General features: G+C 38.2%; 2 protein-coding genes across 3 annotated transcripts in view; both read left to right on the top strand.

The window, feature by feature from the left end:
- The first annotated feature begins 1,013 nt into the window (after positions 1-1,013).
- Positions 1,014-14,399, top strand: hmgn3 (high mobility group nucleosomal binding domain 3). Of its 2 annotated transcripts, none has more exons than XM_088089886.1 (6): positions 1,014-1,185; positions 4,744-4,794; positions 8,633-8,683; positions 10,466-10,564; positions 10,871-10,970; positions 13,604-14,399. In XM_088089886.1, the coding sequence occupies exons 1-6, from the start codon at positions 1,171-1,173 to the stop codon at positions 13,609-13,611; spliced, it is 324 nt and encodes a 107-aa protein (XP_087946012.1). In that variant the 5' UTR covers positions 1,014-1,170; the 3' UTR covers positions 13,612-14,399. The 2 variants fall into 2 exon arrangements, with proteins under 2 accessions (XP_087946012.1, XP_087946011.1); XM_088089885.1 differs by lacking the exon at positions 13,604-14,399 and adding an exon at positions 5,020-5,049 and having other exon boundaries at positions 10,871-13,597.
- Positions 14,400-20,395: 5,996 nt separating this feature from the next.
- phip (PHIP subunit of CUL4-Ring ligase complex) overlaps positions 20,396-21,452 on the top strand; it is a 61,087-nt gene continuing 60,030 nt past the window's right edge. The window contains exons 1-4 of the mRNA XM_088089856.1: positions 20,396-20,554; positions 20,670-20,728; positions 20,814-20,843; positions 20,995-21,054. Of these exons, the coding sequence (XP_087945982.1) occupies positions 20,515-20,554; positions 20,670-20,728; positions 20,814-20,843; positions 20,995-21,054 (189 nt within the window). The 5' untranslated portion in view covers positions 20,396-20,514. The remainder of the gene's footprint in view (positions 20,555-20,669; positions 20,729-20,813; positions 20,844-20,994; positions 21,055-21,452) is intronic.

The following is a 21,452-nucleotide window of genomic DNA, read 5'->3' on the forward strand; positions in this document are numbered from 1 at the left end:
TAACTTGTCATCAGTGATGATTTTAGTCAGAAATGTTTCACAAATTGAAAGAAATTAGTGGATTTTCAGTTTTTAAAAAGATGTGAAACATTAAACTAAACTTAATTTAGAAAATATCATAATAACATATTTTAATGATTTTATAAAATTCTTATAATTTTTAAGCACATTTTCCAGGTCATTCCAGTGTTTGTTTGTGTTTTTGATGATTTTTAAAACTTTTTATCATTTATTTTTTTATTTGGCTAATTTCTCAGATAACTATCTTATATTTTTCATAATTTCTTGCTAATTTTGGGATCATTTCTTCTTTTGTTGCCAATATGCTCTAGTTAATGTTACTTTTCTGTATAATTTTAGTCCTAGTGGAGAAAGCAAAACAAATTAGGAATACGAAATTAACTTGGGCACAATTTAACCTTTAACCTTTATCTACACTTGTCCTTTGTTTTGTATATAAAGTGGAAAAAAATTGTCCTCATCTTTTAAAAAATTTATCAGTGGTCTAATTTGTCAGCTGTGGCGATTTTTTGAGTGACCTTATTCACAGTATTGTTTTACCGGTATCATGTTCCTGCAGGGACTGGTGCCTCTGCAGTGATTGTGTGAAAAAAGTGGTGTATGATTACTCTGGTTCTTTACAGCGGTGGAAACCCTACAAGACACAATACCCGCCAGATTTTCTGGAGCTCCTTTATGGTCGACATTGTGCCATTGTGCCCGTTTTTTCTGGTCCTTTGTGCTTCATTTACAACATTCTCTCTTTCTCTCATCCTACATTACCCAGATCCACCGAGAGAGTCGGCCCCGCTTTCATTGGCCTGTCTCCACTTTCCCTCTCAGCCGCCGCCGTCTGGTGGGATCTGCGCACAAAGAGCGCGTAGCCAATCACGCGCGCCCTCGCGTAAATCTCATCCACTGTCCGCGAGACTCTTATTTACATAGAGACGCGAGGAGCCAATCAGGAGTCAGCACAGGAGAGGATTTTGACTGCTCCATCCAATGGCTGTGGGAGGTATAGAGTTTTGGGGAGTGCATATAATCAACATATTATCGAAGGTGCTTAGATATTGATCCTGTATTTCGAGGTAGTTCAAATTCGCCTCTACTGGACCTTCAGCTTTGGCCTTTTTTTAGCCGTGCTTGGTGGAGAATAATTCACGCGTAAAAATGCCCAAGAGAAAGGTGAGTGTCGTGTGTGTGTCGTGCACTTCACTGTAGTTTTTCTGCTCTCGCATTTGAGGAAAATAACAGTGCGCGATTTCTGTGGCGACGTCGAGGCAGGTGAGGCGATGCCAAAGTTTCAGGAAGCGTCTTTCCGCCCACTGCCTGCATTTACCGCGTCTTTTCCGCGTTTATGTGTCATTTTAATATAATAATGTTTCAATTTGAGCTATATATGTCCCTGCGCTCATCTCAATGGCCGTTCTTGTGGTCGTTTATGTGCCACTTCTCTGTCCACTGTGCGCGCTGGTGAATGTCAGACGGAGCCGCCGGATGGATAGATGCGTAAACCCCGTAGGAGAGACGTGCGTGATGTTAATTCCCGTAGGTGCGCATACATATATCGGATCTTAAGTAAATAGAAATATCACCAGCTATAGGTTCAATTTTCTCCGGTGGTGATGAACGGTAGGCGCCGAGCCGATTGAACAAACCCATGTCCAGATGGAGAGAAAGGAATAAAGAAAGAGGGGATCAGGGACAATTGCCGCTGTGTTAAAAGGGGCCGTGACACTATCCAAACAGCAGTGCACGACGAGCTCCGGCGCATTGTATCAGTGCATACATGGAAATTGGCTTTTCTGCCATCTAAAAACTGCCATTGTCTGCGCAGATTCGCCTTTGAGGACAGAGAATGGGGGGCCTCCAGGGGCGGAGGTCGCCCACATGCAAATGATGCGATTGCCAACCTGCAGGCTTAACCAACACATTTTTTTCACGGTGGGGGTGGGCTCTCCTGTGCGCTGTCCTCACCTGCCTGCAGCCCGACAGTGTTCATGCCTCCATCATGTGAATGTGGGCTGACGGTGTGTTGGTATCAAATATTCGTGTTTACACTCCTACATCATTCTTTGGGGACCTCAGTTGTTGGCATGTAAACAAGATGCCTTCATTAAAATGGTAATCCCAACGGAGCTCACATGTCATCATCACATCATATGATATTTCATTACAAATATTAATTAAAAAATAATTTGGATTTAAATTAAAAATTATGTGTTCAGTTTGTTTCTGTTATTTTAAGAAAAATACAAATATGTTAAAATTAATAAGTTTAAATTTTTATGATTATTATATTTTATGATTCCAAGAACTCATCATATTGTGAATATTAAAATTTTAATATATGAATAAAATATTTAAATAGGCAAAGTAACTGTATATTAGTAAATAAGTGGAAAAATAAATTATTGTTTGCTGTTATGCTTTTTTTTTAAAAGATATGCACAGGATAGTTAGATAAGTTTGTGTTACAGTGTTCTGCACATGGCTGTACGTTTATTTTCATCATAGATTAATCTGACATTTAATTTCTCAATTATTCGATTTGGTTTGTAAAATATCACAAATTAACCAAACATGTCCCCAAAGACCAATCAGATCTCTTAGACTTTTTTTTTTATTAATTAATTTGTTAATTTGTTTGTTTGATCAGCAGTCCCAAAATCAAATTAATTGCTTTTCCTCTTATTAATTACTACAACAAATATTAATAAAATAGAAAGTGGAGCCAGTGAATTTGGGGAATTTTTGCCTATAAAATGATATATTTAGGGGTGGGATTTAAAAAAAAATCAATACAGCATAATATCGCGATGTTTTGCTCGCAATATAGTATCAATACGCGGACACATAGTATAAATGTTTTTGTTATATACATTTTAAGTTTGTAAATCAGTGGGGAGAGAATTTATTATAGTTGCTGTTATGCTGTTTTTTTCCTGTTGTTTTTGTTTTGCGTGATAGTTTTCTGCACATTTTCATCATCAGTTATTCTGACAATCATTTTCTCAATCAATTGACTAATTCATTTGGTTAGTAAAATGTCAGAAAGTAACGAAACAATTACCCAAAGCCTGAGCTGAAATTTGATTTTTTTTATTTATTTTTTTTATTTATTTATTTATTTATTTTAATTTGTTTGATCAGCTGTTTTGTTTTATTGTGCTGTGCTCATGAGTTGTGTCCTTAAAATCTAAATTGATTTTTTTTTTTATGGATTATTAAAATACTTGAAGATTAATGTTCTGTTGATAATCACTTAATCGGCTTTTGGTTTCAGCTCCAGGTACACATTGTAGGGCTGCACAGTATGCAAAATCATATTGTGATTACTTTGATAGATAGTGAAATATGAACTGTGATTTCATTGGAAATGGTAATTTTTGCATTTAATGCACCAAACAGACCTCTGGTATGTTGTGGCACATTTTACCTTTGTCAAAATATTGCAACTTTTGATGAATCGTGCAGCCCAAACACATGTCTTATATCATTAGTAAGTGGGATTCCTGTTCAAGAGGTGATGTGTTTCGTGAAAGAGAACTGAGCCTCCAGCACTTTCTATGCCAGTTTGTAACCTTATGACCTCTCACTGAAGCTAATGATTAGCATGTTTTTGCATTTATATCCCTACATTACTTCACAGAGCAGATAAGACAGCCTTCTCAAAGCACATAATGTACACATCAGAAAACCATTAATCACAAAATTGTTAGGCTGGATAGCACCAAAAACAACAAACTTTTACACCTGATTGAATCTGTTGCACCAAACTTTAAAACTAACTTAAAATGAAGAAAGATTCAGTTTAAACCTCTCTTAAAATCTCAGTTTAGTTTTTACTCTAAACCTAGATAAAATTAAAATCTGAGAAAACTTTAATCTGCAATCTAAACTGTGATCCAGGCTTAACTTTAACCCTACAGCTGAGGACGTTTAACTTCTGCAATGACTTCCTTTTTGAAATGGATTAAGTAAAATCAAGTTCCTCAAAACATGTTGAGACAAACTCAACTTTTATGATGATTCATTTTTGCCTCTTTTATATTTACTAGGCGTCAACAGCCTGCTGATTACGTGTATTTGTTCAAGTATTTATTTATGTATTATTTGGTTTCAATATGACACTTGTCCCTATTGATTAAACTCAGTTTAAATGAAAAAAACTTGGCTTTACTAAATTGAGATTAATTTTTAATGGAGCAGTAGAGCTCTGATTAACTTTAAACCTGGATTTACTCATTTCAAACCTGGTTTTACTAAACTCTGATAAGAGCAAACCTTAGATGAAATTAATCCTTGTTGGTACAACCCAGCCTTAACCCTTTAAAACCTGGATTGACATCCATTTTTTCTGCTGCATTCAGACGCCCTTCACAAACATTTAAACATCTGAAACTTAGAAAATTGTTTTTATTTCTTAGTGGTGACAAGTGACAGGTGAATGATCTGGATAATTGGATATTATCAAAAATAAAAATAAAATTAATTATATTTAAATTATATTACAGAAAAAAATACATTCTTTTGCACTTTCTAGAGGTTATTTGCTATTTTTTTTAATTTATGCTTTTTTAAAGTAATTGTCTTTTAACTTTTTTTACTAATTTCTTGCAATTTTTTGGGCCATTTTTTAATAAGTTTATGGTTGCACAAGACCCCTCTCATTTCAGAGGGGGTGGTGCAGTAAGTTACCCTGCTAACACTCCCTGTGTTGCTTCATACTTTTCCCGACAGTCTCCAGAAGGTCCTGAGGGCAAGGAGGCCTCCAAAGTCACAAAGCACGAGGTAAAAGTTTCGGATGTGTTTGTGTGCTGTGTGTGGTTGTGCAGGTGTGCTGTGTTTTTTTGCTACGAGAGAGTGTGTGTGAGTCAGAGACACCTGACAGGTTAATGATTAGGACACTTGTAGCACTCACCAAGCACTCGAGATCAGCCGTCAAAGGTACAACTGATATCTGTCTCTCTGTCACTGTCTCTCTGTCTCTCATTGATCATCCGTTTGCTCCTGTAGCCCGTCAGAAGGTCACAGAGATTGTCATTGGTAAGTTTCGTTCTCCCCTCCCTGTCTTCACCTCTGTCACTGTCCTCTTCTTCCTCCTCCCGCCTCCCCCTCGTCGCCGTCACCTCGTGGGGCAGCAGGTGTCGTGTTACCGAGGCTCAGAGTAAAGTCCTCGCGCAGTTTATGGATCTGATCGAAGCAATTTACAAATTCCATAAACACGCTCCCTGAGGACTGGATCTGGCTCGGTGTCTTTTCTCTGTTGTCTTTGTCCGTTCTCAGTGTGGCCTGTTGCAACGCCTCGTTGATGTGTAGTGCTGCATGATTAGTTAGTGACCATAAAACATTTTCTACTAAAACTGACTGAGAACCACTCATGGAAAATGAGAGAGATGACTGGTTGCTCTATATACGACAGAGGATCAGGGCCATGTTAAAGAAAAACAAAAGTTACTCTCAAAATCTGAGAATGAAGTCGTAATATTAAGAGAAAAAAAGTAATATTTTGAGAAAAGAAAGTAGTAATATTATGAGAATAAACTTGCAATATACAACAGGAAAGAGCACAGGTCAACAGGTTACCTGGTCAACAGGTTACCTGTTGATTGTGTGAGGCGGGGACACTGGCTGCCACGGAGGCTGCCTGTGCTCTCACCTGTTTCATAGTTGGCTGGCAATATTTTTATTCCCGTAATATAATTTCCCCTTTCTCGTAAAAATATGACCTTATTCTCTTAAAATTACGTCTTTTTTCTTGTAAAATTACAACTTTATTCTAGTAATATTCCGGCCTAATTCTCATAAATGTACGACTGTGTTCTTTTAATATTATTCTCAAAATCTCAAATTTATTAATTTATTTTTTCTCGACGTGGCCCTAAAACTCTGTACTATAAGCTATGATTAAATAGGTCATAAACTTGTGTGCAGTGCTCTTGGAAAACAGGAATCAACTGGATAAACAGGAAGGAAATCCAGGCACTCCAAAAATGTGAAATCGAAAAGGAATTACATTAAAAGTCCATTATTATATTGGCTAAATCATTTTTTAAAAGCCAACATGTTTTGACCACTACTGGTCTTCGTCAGGGCTTTAAAAACTATTATTCCTCCTCGTTTTTTGGAGTGCCTAGATGTCCTTTCTGTTTATCCCACTCATGGAAAATGTCCAATTTTCAATCAGAATTCTCCAGTTGTTCCCCAAATCCCAGTAAAACTAATGGATAGTTACCATAATGATATTATCTAGCAAACTGGTTATCGTGTTTATGTGATCATGCAGCTCTGCCAAACAGGCCGTGTGTTTTTATCTGTGGTGTTCTGCACGTTGGACCCATCTCTGTTGAGTCTTTGCATGTGTTTGTACATTTGCATGTGTGTTTTTAAAGGAGCTGTATGCGACATTCAGAGCAGTGTGAAGAAATAGTGGGGAAACGTCACGTATTGCCACGGGGCCCAAAAATACTTTCACTTTCACTATCAGAGAGATTCAGCCTGATAACATTTGGAAAGTCTCAAAGAGCTGCACCATTAAAGCCTCTGTAAACGTGACTTCAGATAGTAAGAATTCACATTTTATATCAAATTTGAGTCTCATTAAGTATCTACAAAAATCTGGGTGAAAACAAACGTTCCCAACTGTCAGAAAACAGCTCAATTTGAGGATAACAGCATTTCTCCAGACTGCATGTGCATGGCAGATCACGTTTAGATTGACACCTCCTTCGTCAACTGTCTTTCGTCTCCATGACGACAGCCATGGAGCAAAGCAGAGTCGGCGTGGTACGGCTCTGTATGGTCCAGCCCTCTGACTCTGGCTGCGTTCGTAAATCCAATCTGACGCTCTACACATAAATGAGAGAGCTGTTGTTCAAAGCCACGGAGCGTTCTGTTTCCATGAATTAACGGTTAACTTCATTGCGCTCTATTCGGCGCTCTGCTGCCCCTCTCTCCCCACACAGAGTGCCCAGAGTCGCTTTGACACTCCCAGAGTGCGCTGCTCTGCATAACCAAACGGTACAGTCCAACAGCGCTCCGAATTTACCAACGGTCCGGCACTCGGAGTGTTTATGAACACACCCCATTGAAAGGAGCATTGAGGGATTTCAATTTGGCAACTTAAATTAGTATCAACTGTAACTGACTTCAAATTTTTGACTGGCTTTATCCATATTATGTGATATGGATCGGAGATAACTGAAAAAACTAAAATGACTATTTAAAATTTGGACTGAGGCTAACGTCTGATAATTTTTTCCGCTTTTATTATGCATGTAAGAGACTTCATTATATTTTAAGAAAGTTTTTGGTGATTTTGGTTCCCGGAAGCTTTGAAGGAAAAGAAATATGCTTTTTAGATGAGCAGGTCAATACCACTCATATATCTGTACTGGGAAAATCTGACTTTTTAACTGTTTTTATGCCAAACTAATGTAAGTAGCTTTTGACTCTTCATGTTTAAAGCATAACTGAGGCGTTTTTTAACCTGGACACTATTTTCCCATGTTTGTCGTCGAGTGAAAATTTTAATTAAAAATGAATAAATAAGAATAGCTCCCTGAGGCTTTACAAAGTAAAAATTACTCCCATCCCGGCACTTTCTTTGAATTATTAATTGATTTTATCTGCAAACATTAAAGTTAAACACAGATGTAGATAATTTGCAAAATGCCAAATATTTGCAGCAATAATCGGCCCGGCCGATAATCTGTCCACCCCTATTCGAAACCACGTTTTCTGTACTTTTCTTACACGTTTCCAGCATGATGAAAGAAGTCATGGAAGTCACAAGAAAGTCACAAAAATAACAACTTCTAATAGAGTAAGCATATTTCCCAAATCATCAAACTACTCCTTTAAGCTTTTGATGTGACGTAAGCATGCTGGCTGTAAATATTTGCATGTTTCCTGATCTGATGTTTCCTTCTCTTTGCATGCATTCAGTGATCAGCTTATTTGATTAGATGAGACTATTTTTAGCAGTAAACCAACACTGCTATGAAGTTTGTAAATTCCAATAAGTTGTTGGTAGTTTCCAGCATGTACAAATGTCACTTCCTCCAGCCGCCGAAGAAGAGTTTCTGCCTTTCGTATGTCGTCTCATGTGCAGAGCGTCAGAGATTTCTGAAGGAAAAACAGAGATATTCTGGGAAAGAATCACATGATTTAATTTTGTCACAGCAGTGTTACTGTAGCTCGTGGCTTCAGGGTAACGCCATCTACACTCGACGGCCTGGAAAAGCTCTGCAGCAAACTTTCTCAGAGCGAGCGGCCAGAATTTGAACTCCCATCTGATATAGTCATTGTGCAGCGGTCTGAGGTCAGTTTGCTTTGAGAAGACGCAGATATTTAAAATGACTGAGCACAGGAGCATTGTCAGATCCTATTACTGAGGACATATAGTGCAAGTACTTCATTATTATTAATATCTTATGGGAGGGCAGCCTCCACGTGTTAGTCCTGATGAATTCTCTACACAGCTGTTGTGGCAAAAGCAATAAGATTTTAGATCGTTCAGAAATGACCCTTTAAGTGTCGAGAGGAGGAGGAGCTACAAATATGTTTCTCCAAAACATGATGCATTGTGCAGGTGGTCAGACCTTAATGACTTCTGCTTAATTTGCAGAGATCTGCTCCACCTAAGCCTGAGGCCAAGCCTAGGAAGGCCATCGTCAAGGTAAAGTACACACACACACACACACACACACACACACACACACACACACAAAACTACGTCAACAATGGTTTATTTATATCCCCATAAATTTGCAACAGTCTGAGGCGCTCAGTTGCCCCGTGTGCGTGACCAAGGCCACTGGATGTGAGACACACACACACACACACACACACACACACTCAGCTGCTCACATACAAACATACATTGCAGCTATCATTTCACTTTCAAAAGAAAAATCCACCAATTTGTATTTATTCTGAATGTTAAAGGATTGTTTAATTTTTAGAAAGTATAGTAAATAAAAACATTCCTAGTTTCAACTTGTATTTATTTTTATTTTATTGTTTTGTTTTTTTTTAATTACTTTTAGGGACTGCAGACGGTCTGCAATATAATCAGCATTTTTCTCATTTTCTGTCATGACAGGCATTTAGTAAACACTAATTTTTTCAGAGGGAACTTAAAATTTGGTTTGAAATCAGTTTCAGTTGACGCATTTGAATTCAGGTGAAAATTAACTTTAAAAAAGCTCCTCACACATGATGGATCACTTTGGGGAATGTTTGTGTATTTGCAAAAATCAGGCGATACGATGCTTGTCACAATACATGGGTTACAATACAATATATTGTGATATATTGCAATACTGTAAGCAAGGTGGTATTTCGCAATTATTTTTAAAAAACATATTTCCTTAAAACTGTCATAGTGTAAGAACACACCACTATCTGCTTAAAAGTTGGGGTTTTTTTAACAAGATGTTTATCCACATTTGTCAGGAGATGGACAATAAATTCTCATGGCGCGTAATAAATAAAATAAATATATTAATACATTAAAAGAAACAGATGTCTGCTTTGGTCAAATTAACATTAAATCAGTACAGCGCCTTATCGCTATGGTAATCTAAAATAGGTAATCAAATGAGCCCATGTTAACAAGAAACTTTCTGTCCTTCTGTGGAGTTTTGCTGTTATTTTTTTCATCGAGATCACTTTCGTTAACCTGTCTTGGCATAGATGCAGTGTGGGCGGCCATGGTTTGAGCCAAGATAAAGTTATCATTTTTTAGATAAATTAAAGGATATGCGACCAGTAAGCTTTTCTCTTGTCCATAGCTCCTTTGGGGTTTTGCTCCTGTGATGTAATACTGTGGTCTAAAGGTTATTCAGTGTTCAAAATGAAAGTTTTTTGCAGTCAGAGCAGTGGGAACTTTATTTGTATGTAAACAGCCCTGTTAACGTCCAACATAACAACGCTACTTTTTCACTCTGAGAAATTTGCCCATAAACATTAAAAAAAAACTAAAATAAAGCGCTTGCCTAAACTAATTAAGAAAATTTTAAAATAATAACAATTAAAAAAATAAACACAATGTAGGGCACACCATATGTACATAATAATATAATGCATATATATTTTTAAAAAAGAAAATGAAGCATTCAAATACTGATTCTGCCAAGTTGGACATTATGTTTTTACAGTTTTTAACAGAAATCAAACCAATTTTCTCAGATTCAAGAGGTACAAACACTAATGAAAGCAGAGAAAAAGTCGATCCAGGTATTAGAGAGTAATTATAACTAAAGAACAAACTTTAAAGCATTTGGGACAGCCCTAATGTTGAGTTTTTGAAAACTGATAAAGTATTACAACACATAATATTGCAATACTCAAGTGTATTGTTAGATCTTAGAACCTTATTTGGAAGTCATATTAGAAATATTTTCCTTGTGTGTACTATCATGTAACTTTTATGTGTTTTTCTCATTTGTTTGTGCAGAAAGTGGCAGATGATAAGGGGGCGAAGGCAAAGAAAGGCGGCGCTAAGGGTAAGAAGGATGACGGCCCCGCCCAGAACGGAGAGACCAAGACCAATGAGGTATGAGGAGGGAAAATTTGGGAAAAAATGTTGATGAAAGAAGAGAACTTTCAGTTAGACAGACAAGAAAATAATGATCTTTATTCCCTTATGTTGTCGGTTTGTGCATAAACATGAACACGCACGCACACACACACACACACACACACACACACACACACACACACACACACACACACACACACACACAAACTGCACGCATATTCCTCCACTGCATAACCACACTGTTCACTATCACTAATACACATCTCCCGCTCACATGATGCATGCTCACTCACACACACACACACACACACACACACACAGATCTACGTGTCTCGTCCGTCTGTCAGTGTGTCCTCTAACAGAAGCACGGCTCCCTCCTTGATGTCAGTGAGAGGGCAGAGTGAGACAGTCAGAGTTAAGGGTACGCTCGTGTGTCTCTAATCCATCTTTGCGGTGACTAACTCGTTTACAAATTGTCTGTTAATTAAGCAAAAATTTACCCAGTGTGCTTTGCAGTGCTGTGGCGTGTCCGAGAGAGACTGTTGGTGAGAGAAAGAGTGAATTGAGCGTCTGTCATTTTCTGTCGCTGTGTGCAGTGAAGCCGACCAAGGACAACTTTTTAACACGCGAGCAGGAGGGGTCGCTGTGATGTGACGTGTGATTGGCTCGCTGTGTTTTTAGACGACCGGCTCGTCCAATGGTCAGGCAGGGGACAGAGACAGGAGATGTCTCTGTCCTGCAGATAGGAGTTATGCATGTTAGTGAGCAGTTTTTTTAGAGAAAAAAATGCTGAGAAATGTTAACAAAACAAAAATCTGTTACATGAGCCAACAATGTGAATGCTACAAGATTTTAACCCTTTGAAACCTCAGCATGTTGGTTTGATTTCTTGCAAAAAATATGGAGGGAAGACAATGATCAACTAAATAGAAAGGTAAATAGATACATTATTTATCCTGAAGGAAATTCACACAGCTGCTAATAAAGCATGGCCCAAAAATTGAAAGAAATTACTAAAAATAAATACATTTCAAAAGTAAAAATAGAAAGAAAATTACCTGAAAATAAGCATGAAAAAAAGGTTTAAGAAAAGAAATTACCCCAAAATGTGCTGACATTGGAAAAAGAAAAAAAGTAAATATTATTTAAACATTTTAAATATTTAATTATAACACTTATAAATATCATTTTCTGGATTTGTTTTCCTAGATTTTTTTTAATCCCCCCTTTAAAAAAATCTGGCATTTTTTAAAAATAATTTTTTACTAATTTCTCTTTTTTAGGACATTTTCAAGTCAAGTTTCTCGCTATCTTTTTTAAATTGCTGAGGTTTCACAGTGTCTTACAGCTTAAAAAAGGCATCTGAATGCATCACAAGAAAATAGGTCGATCCAGGTTTCAAAGGGTTAAGCAGGGAAATATTCAGTAGTTATTTAAGCTCACTGTGTTCAGGCTGACCAATCATCCAATTAGGGCGATTAGTTCCATTTTTCCTCTCAAAACTCATGTTAATTATTTTTTGAGGTTTGAGGTGGGCTTAGGAGGTATGTAATATTTCATACCTTATTTTGAAGGGGCAATGCTAACGCCCCCCCACACCTCCCGGTGCAGAGTGCGTTACTAATTTTCTGCTTTGCAGACTAATAGATGCACAATAGAAACCTACAAAATGTTAAGAAAAGTAATATTCCCACACCTATATTCCTAATTAAACAGAAATAAACTGCACACCAGATCTGAAGGGGTTACATAATCCTGATAACTTGATAAACCAGCGAGACAAATTAAGACATTTGTTGTTAGTTTTAGTAATAAAATTACTGTTTACTTTAATGGAGTGAGGTAGCTTTGGCGAGAGACAATGAGGTATATTTCTTTCCATAATGTTGTCAGACACTTAGAATTAAAATCTGAGCCCGTCAGTGGCAAAAACAAACACTTTTAGTGGACATGAGAAGTGAACACACTGAGTGGTAACATTACAGCCCTTTTCCCACTTGCTCAATATGCAAGGTACAAGGTATATTTAATACTCTTTTTATAAAAAAAGTTATAAGTTAATTAAAATTGCCAGCAACTATGAAAATTCCACCTGGTTGCTCAGACATGTTGTTGCAGATGGCATTGTGCAATTCCTGCAGTCTTGTGTCCCGTCAGCTCTGAACAAGGTACGCCCATCCAGTGCAACAGCTTGATCCAGGATGTTCGGGGTTAAACATGTCTCTGTGAAGATGTGTGCAGAGCGGTCTCTGATCTCCCGTTGCTGAGTGAGCTTCAATGACATCTCATCCACTTTATTGTCCTGTGACCGGACATTAGACAGGAGAAGTCATGGTCCAAGTCGTGTCAGCCTTGCCCTGATGCCGGCTCTCCTCCCTCTCTTCGTCCGATGCTTTCAGTTTCGTTTCTCCCCTCTGGGCTGACCGTTGGAGGGGATCCTCTCGCAGTCTGCATTCAGTCCAAGCCCCACACAACTTTTCCCGATGTTGATGAGTGCTTCTTTGTCGTAGAAAAGTCGTGCTTCAGCAGAAGGGGCCATGGAGTCGAAAAAATAGAAAAATATAGCAAAAAAAGTAGCAAGGATTTGAGGAGCTACTGGCTGCTTTATCAACATGTGCTGCCATCATCAATATGGACCAGTCTGAAAAATTGTTATTTCCATTAGTCATTTAGACACAAAAACAAAACTACCGAAGTTACTCTTTAAAGCAATAAACATTTTGGGTAATGTGCTTATTTGCTTTAACAGGCTTCAGGTGTCGGTAGGTGGATTTGTTTTGACAGTTAAAATAGGGCTGGGCTCAACTTGTTTCCAGTCTTTGTGCTAAGCTGTTTCTGGTCTAACTTCTCATGTGGCTTACAGACATGAGCGATGTATCAGTCTTCTCTTCTAACTCGCCACAAGAAAGCGAAGAAGTGAATATTTCCCTAAAAGAAAAAGGAGATAATCTTTCGGTTTTTGAGGTCTGTTTATTCCAGTCCGCATTGGAACCTACCCGTGGCGAGACTGATGGCTAACACTTGTATGACTCCTTTACCTCTTCTTCCCTTCAGGTAACTGAAGCAGCGGAGGAGGCGACTGAGGAGAAGGCGTAAAGACACGGGTGCGTCCACCCGACTCGCCCCCCTCTGACTCCACGGCAGCAAAGCATCTTTTTTTACTGACGATTTTTGTACCATGCTGAATTTTTTTTAGACTTGTGATAGTAGAGACGGACAACCAGCAGCCCCATCCCGTGACACGTCCACACTCCTCTCAGCTCCTCCTCACCCCCTCAGTATGTTTCTGCTCCTCTCTCCTCCCTCCCTCCCTCCCTCCCTCCATTCTGTATCGCTCTACAGAAAGACAGAATGAAGTGTTTTTATCAGACGGCTGCAAATGTTCTCCGTCTTGCCTGAAGGGGGCCGTAAACACGACTGTTATGATCTCTAAAACCAGCTCTGCTTGTATTTTTAGTCTCTACGGAAGATCACATTGACACTCTGACTATTTCTCCCCTGACGGTTTGTTCTTCAGCAGTTTGGATGCAGAGCTACACGGAGAACGTCTGCAGCTTTTTTAAAAATATCGTAGTTTTTAGAATCACCACTGTGTTTCACATAGCTCCTTTTGTATGTGTGTGCTGGAGTGAATGTGTTTGTGGGTCTCTGTGTTCCCCCCTTCCTTTCCTTTCTCCTCTTTTTCCTCTTCCCCCCCTCCACCTCCTGAGCGCCTTGTCCTGCAGCAGAGTGACATAGCAATAATGAGTGGTGCTTCTGTTCTAGACGGCTCTATTGGCTTTGGACCCTCTGGGCTTCTCTTGAGTTTCATCCTGTTGGGAGAATATTTTGAAATAAAAGGAAAAGTTGATGTCTCGGGGCTGTTTTGTGCCTTTTTTTGTGTCTTTTCTCTTATTCGGAATAAAATACCATGTGCAAACTTATGTATATAGTGCCTTTCATGTGTATTTTCTCTATGTGGATATCTTCTTGTTATGTCCACCAATACAAAATAATAGTTTGCTCTCACCTGGACTCTGCGAAACAACACGTGCATGCATGTTCGGCTTGTGTTCGAGAGCTCCTTTTCACCGCGTTTATGTTTAGAGTTACTTTTTAAACCAACACAAAGCCGGCGCTGTGTGTGTGTGTGTGTGTGTGTGTGTGTGTGTGTGAGAGAGAGAGAGGTCGCCAGGGGCACGTGGCTGTGTTAAATACAACTGCTGCGTCAGGAAGTGAAAGGTCAGCATTTGCCAGAGTGGTGGGACTGATGACACTCGTACGGTCTCTTCATTTAGGGACAAACTGTCAGTCACCTTCATGAACCAATGATGGGGACCAGTTCCCTTTTTTTTTTTTTTTACGTGGAGGTGTGGAGCGACGATGTCTGAAAAGCTTCCACAAATACTGAAAAGGGCAGTTTAAAAATGTATTATCAGATCAACAATATGAACAGAACTAAACAGCAGTAGGAATGTGTGCAACAGTGCTTATTACTTAAAAATGAGTTTGAATTTCAAAGTGGAAAATCTTCCACAAGGATGAGCTGATCTGAACACACAGAGTGAAAATTAATATTTCATGCACCGGTCAATTTTATTTATTTATTTTTAATTTTGGCTATTTTGCCTTCATAACATGTCTTCTTTTAGAGTAAAAAAAACATCCAAAATACACATTTAAGTTTAAGATTTTTGTTATGAAAATGTAGGCAAAAATGTTCTTTTTAAAATAGATTATGCCTCATTTGCACATTTAAACATAACATTTCAGAAAACGTGATTCAGAAAGAATTGTCGTAGTTTGGTTTTATTCATATTTTTGCTCAGGTTTTAAAGGGTTAACTAAATAGAGAGGTTTTGTGAGAATATCTGTTAGTTAGAAATGATACCCGAGTGTCTTTTTTCTTTCTTTTTTGGTCTAAAAATGTATTGAACTTTCAAAAACTTTACTGAACTTTACTAACTTTAAAGATAATTTTCTTAAAATTAGATTTTTCTCGTACTCTGAGCCAAAAATCTCAACTTTTGGGGTGCTTAGATTCACCAGACTTTTCAGTTTTATTCCTATCTAGAACATTTTCTTTCTAAAAACATGGTTAAAATGTATTTTTTCTGGCTGATTTATGGAGTTGTAAAAGAGATATCCAAAATCCTGTCTGTAAAAACCTTTTACTCCAATATACCAACAAAGTGAAACAACAGTTGTGTTGATTTTGTTCTGAAATTATAAGGAAAATAGTCCATATGTAACTAGAATCATTTGCATATTTGAATATCAGTCATCTGAAAACTAGTAATACAAAAGTGTGATTGTCTTTTTGTAAGTAATCAACTGTGGAAGTTTCATGGTGCTTCAGGTTCAATACTGATAATTAAAATCTTTATGCAGCTTTATAGACCTCCATAATTACAACACTGTGACTGATTTGTGATAAATGTTCATGTTGCAGAAATCAAAACTGATAGAAAAGCTGCAGATGCATGTTTGATAGAGGCCATAATTCACAATGCAAGAGGCACATTAAGATATCAGCTTTCTGGATTAATGTGTTTGTGGCTGTTGTGAATCATTAACGCAGGGAAGGACCGCTCTAATCGAATAATCTAATGTGGATTACATCAGAACGAGACATAAGGCAAAAAAAAAAAACAAAAAACTTTAGGAAGCAATTTCATAAAGGGTGTGGATATGTCTGGTAAAAGATAATAAAGCTATATGGTTTCAGGAGAAAAGACAATGCAATTGTTGAAGTTATGAAGTCATAATGTACCATAAAAACAAATAATAATAATAATCAGGGTGTTTTTTTTAATCATTTTAGGCAAGTTCTTTGTTCTTTATTCCCACTGATGTGATGTGGACCTGTTATATTGCTTCTTATATTATTTTTATCATCTTTTATTGAATTTATTCTTATATTTTTAAAAACCTTTTACATTTATCTCTCTTTTTGCGATCTGCCTGTTTTGTTATTTTTATCCCTTTTATTTGCTTTAATCTCATTGACCTTTTGTTTACGGTTTTTTATTCTGGCCTTCCTGTTTGTTGATGTTTACTTTTTTATTTTTTTATGATTCCCTGAGTTCTGTCTGTCAGCACTTTGTAAACACCTGTTTTAAAAAGGTGGCATATAAATGAAGTTATTATTATTATTATTATGAGTTCAACACAGACTGGTGGATTTTTTATTTGGTCGTTAATCAGTAACGTCCTGCAGAAAATTCGACATGTAAGCGATCACGTGTCCCTGGTTGTTCATGACCTTTGACCCCTCTGTGGCCCTGTGCACAGACACATGCTGCAGAGTGAGGTTGCCTCCTTGTGGTCATGTGAGCCAACACAACAACAACAACAACAACAACAACACTTTTGGGGTCAGGATGACAGGTGATACATCAGTGACAGACGGAGGCCTGGAGGCTCAAATTTGGCTGCACTGTTTCACCACGTTATGAAGCCTGTGAAGTGTTTCACAGATTGCAGGATGGTCTCTTGAAGTTCTTTGCCAGGGGGGCACTTTTGCAAAATGACAGGAGCCCAGTATAAAATAATGTTAATAATATTAATCAGAATATATAATAAATGAACAAATTGCCTGCTTTTAATTTCTGGGTGTTAGCTGTCCTCACTCGTGTTTGCCAGGAAGTTTCTCCAGTTGCAGCCCTACACAGATCAGGTTTACAGGGGCGTCTAGGATTTGAGGACCTTTTTTTAAAAAAAAAATATTTTTTTTTTTAATAAACAAGCTCCATTATAATCCTGAGCTCTGGGAGGCGCTATAGAGCCCCTCTGGCAACTAAAAATGTATTTATGAAGTCCTTCATGCCAAGTGCCATCAGTATCCTTTTGAGTTTTTAAACCAGGGACAGACGATGACCTGAAGCTGTCGGGTTAAGTGTCTCTAATGACGTGTTTGTGTGCTCTGCTTTTACTCACTGATTGTTTGCAGTTTATTTTGCTGTGTTTGGTGGGCCAAATACAAATTTCTACTCTGGTGGACAGTATATATTTTATTCTATTCTAATGCTTCTCTTCGTGCGATCTGGCACTGTATTTACGTTTAAAGTACAGAAGCACAAAAATAAATACATTTATTGTCATTGTGAATTTAAAAAAGGTCAGTGGGCCACCTGGCGTATAGTTGTTAAAAAGACAATTTTAGTCGACACATACGAGGTTGCATTAACTCCCTGTCGGCTGCAGGATTTCTGTACAGCAGCTGAAGTTTAACTTTGCAGAAAGAGAGGTGAATATGCAAAAGCAACAAGCATGCCATTTTTATCATATGGTTTAAATTTGGTTTCAGTTCCTAAAAAGATACTTGTGATTTCACCACCCTTCAAATCCATGAGGGTAAGTGAAAAATCTGGGATTGTATATGTTTCATCAGATCACTTCCTCCACCAATAATGTTTTCGCTCCTGTCTGTTTATTAATTTGTCTTTTATTGTTATTGTTATTGAAATGTCTCAAAAACAAGGCCTGGATTTTATTACAGCTCTGTGATGTTGCAAAGCAAAGCATACAAAAAAATGTGTTGAGTGAACAGGATTTGGGGAAAACGTGCACTTCAGACATCATATGCATATAAGATATATTATATTGCACGTTCATCTCCTGATTCACATCTTGTCAGCTGTTACAAATAAACTGAATTAAATCATTCTAAGTTAGTTGATGTTTTAAGCCTCTCTGCATTTCACAATAAAGCTACACTAAAGAAAACTATGTTAAGGCCATGTGATATAGATTTTTTAAATTTTCATCCAAAAAACAAAATTCAGTAAACAACAGGCCGAGAATTAGTCAGTCGTCTGTTCAAGTTTTTATATCATCACACTCTTCACAGCAACAACTCGTCTGTTCCCTTAAATCTGTGCCAGGAATCTAAGTGAGACAAGTGCTATATAAATAGGAGAGCAGATTATATACCAGCGTCTATGATTTTTGAAATAACACCATCGTATCAAAACAATGTATATTTTAGCGTACAACTAAAAACAGCTGGGAATAATTCCTTATTTATGCAGATTGAATAATAATCTAAACTTAAAAAAAAAAAAGTTTTTTGTTTTCCTCATGGAAATGAATCAAATGCAAAGATATAGGCTAATTATGTGTATATAAAATTTTCTTATACCCCTTAAAATAAAGACAGCCTTGCAACCGCCTGTGATATTTCGGGTACCCCTATAGGGAGCTGGAGCCAGTGTGTAAATATCATCACACTCAGAAACACTTCATTGATCCCAAGGGGGGAAATTATGATTCCTTACAGTCCCTCTGGTGCCAAATATAGAGAAAAATAAAGAATAATTAAGTAAAAAACAATAATAAAATAAAGGCATAAGATTAAAAAATTAAACAAGTGTATTAGCAAAAAATGATAAAATAAAAATGTGTGCATGATGCTTCAATTTTACACCGATATATGAGAAATGCAAATTTTTAAAAATGTAAAATATGTTTTGAATGCTGAGTGTGTAGAGTGTGTATGTGTATATATAATCACAAAATATACAAATATGTGCATTATGTTACATTACTATGTACAAAGTAGAATGTCAAGGTTTTGAAATACAAAAAGTATGTGCATTATGCTACAGTGAACAAGACAATATGTATGTAATAAGAATAATAAATATATATACACTTTATGCATCATATGAAAGATACATATCACACTGAGTTAGGTTATGGTAAACAAAACAAGACAGTGACTTTAACCAAAATGTGGTATATTTTGCAATTATATAGGTATTTTTTGGTAATTTTCAACAGAATGTAGAGATGTAGTGATATTAGTTTATGATGTAGATGTATGTTTGCTTTAAAGTAAAGACAGACTTGACAGTTCAAAAGGTCAGACAGAGATTGGGAGCTTGTGTTTTGTTGGCCGACTGCTGCAACATGTATGCATTACATAAAGACATAAAATGCATCCTTCACACAAATATTAATTAATATCAAAATAATTGAATTACAGGAAATAACACCTTGGTGCTGTTCCCTTTTTCAGACAACTTGTGCAGTGAGAGGAAGTGTGTAGCTGTGATGCATTTCCTTGACAGTCTCGTTTAATGATCAATGTTGCATTTTGATCTCTGACTGCCCTTAAATTCCTGTAACTCACGAGGTTTCATTCATTAAGCTGCATTCCCCTTCTTCTCCAACCCTTCCCCCATTTTACTGCCTGGCAGTTATTTGGAAGAGAAATGGACGACTTCCACCACCAAACGGCTCCCAGAGAGAGTGGGTGTGTTAGCTCAGACATCTTGTTACACAATACCGCCGCAAACATCAGAAAAAGTCGCCAAAAACGCAAAATTAACACAAACCGCTCGACCGTTTTCATAAAAACAAAAACAGTTCTAACGGCTGTGAATCCCCCTCAAACACGGTGGCCATATTCTACATCCGCGCGTGTAAATACGGAAAAATAGAGCACGAAAAGCGTTTAATTAACCCACAACAGACTTTAAAATATACTTTTTAAATGCGTGTAATTTCGGGAAAAAATCGTAATAAATGTTATTTAGCGACGAAGTAATCATGCAGCAATGTGTCCTCTCCTACAGCAGGCTGCCATTTCTACCTCCCCTCTGAACACACGCACACCGCGTGTATCCTTCCGCAGAGGGCTCGCGCTTGTTCTTTTTTTTTTTTTGAGGGGGAGGGGGATTCACACAAACATGTCCACGCGACGAAACAAAACAAACGAAAAATAATATAAACGCACAGCGAGATAAATAAAGTCTTCGCGGTTGGTTATTTGTTGACGGAAAACGCTGTTCCGCGGGGACGACAGGCACGCCGCGCACTATTTGTCGCACCGCGGAGGGGTACTCGACGCAGCCGGGACTTTGTGCGCGCGGAGCTGAATGGAGGCAGCCTCTTCCTGGTGGATAAACAGTGACAGCTACAGGGCAGCCACCTAGACCCACCACACAGGCTCTGGCGCTGCCCTGGCAAACAACACCAAAATGGCTTCAGACAGTACACACATCGCGCAGTTGACTTCTGGTGAGTAAAGGAGATCCGAAAATGTGTCACTGTTGTTTTAATATCCCCCCAATTTTCCTCGGTGCCCTCTTTCTAACGCAGCTCCCGTCCTCTTCTCCCCCTCCAACCATACCAGAACTGTACTTCCTAATAGCCCGATTTCTAGAAGCTGGACCGTGTCAAAAAGCAGCCGAGGTTGGTGTTTTTGCATTTTGGGATAATTTATAACATGTACGAAATTGTCATGGGGTGTAATTTTGTATTTTTATGCTATTTTCAGACCCTGATAAGGGAGGTGGAGGAGAAGGAGGTAAGCAGTCAGCACTACGAGAGAGATGCTTCTCCCTGCACTGTACTTTGTGATGTTGCTTTTACTCTGATTTGTCATTTAGTGTTTTAAAACATCACTCGACACATTTATAACGCGGATGATAACAGCCGACACTGTTTTTCCATCTCAGCTGCTACCCATAAGGCTGGACTGGACAGGGCAGGAGCACCCCGGGACGTACGAAAATTTGGTAAGGGAGCCCTATAACTGAGGAAAAAGTTTTTAGAGAGCAAAATAAAAATTGAATTTCCCGCAATTTTTAAATCAGGTGGTGGAGAAAAAAACTGCAAAGCACTTTGCAGGGCGAGCTGCCTGCACGTTGGGGCCGCTCCGGGGCACCGAGGACTCGGGTCCACAGCCTGCTGTGCACCGAGGTGTGCGAGTTTGGTGCCATGCATGTCCAAAAGGTTGTAATAGTTGTTGGAAAAATGTGTGTGAAATGTTGATACGTCATGAGTGTTGTGGTGTAGGAGCGCCTGGATCCGGAGGAGGGACTCCCTGCGCCACGAGCCAGAGAGAGATGGAGGCGCTCTTGTCCTGCAAGAACCATAATTTGTGTGCATGGGTTGAAAACACACAGGGGGCAAG

The sequence above is a fragment of the Plectropomus leopardus genome, chromosome 16 (genome assembly GCF_026936395.1).
Source record: "Plectropomus leopardus strain MGB_pleo_1.0 chromosome 16, ASM2693639v1, whole genome shotgun sequence".
In the NCBI taxonomy this organism is placed as follows: domain Eukaryota; kingdom Metazoa; phylum Chordata; class Actinopteri; order Perciformes; family Serranidae; genus Plectropomus; species Plectropomus leopardus.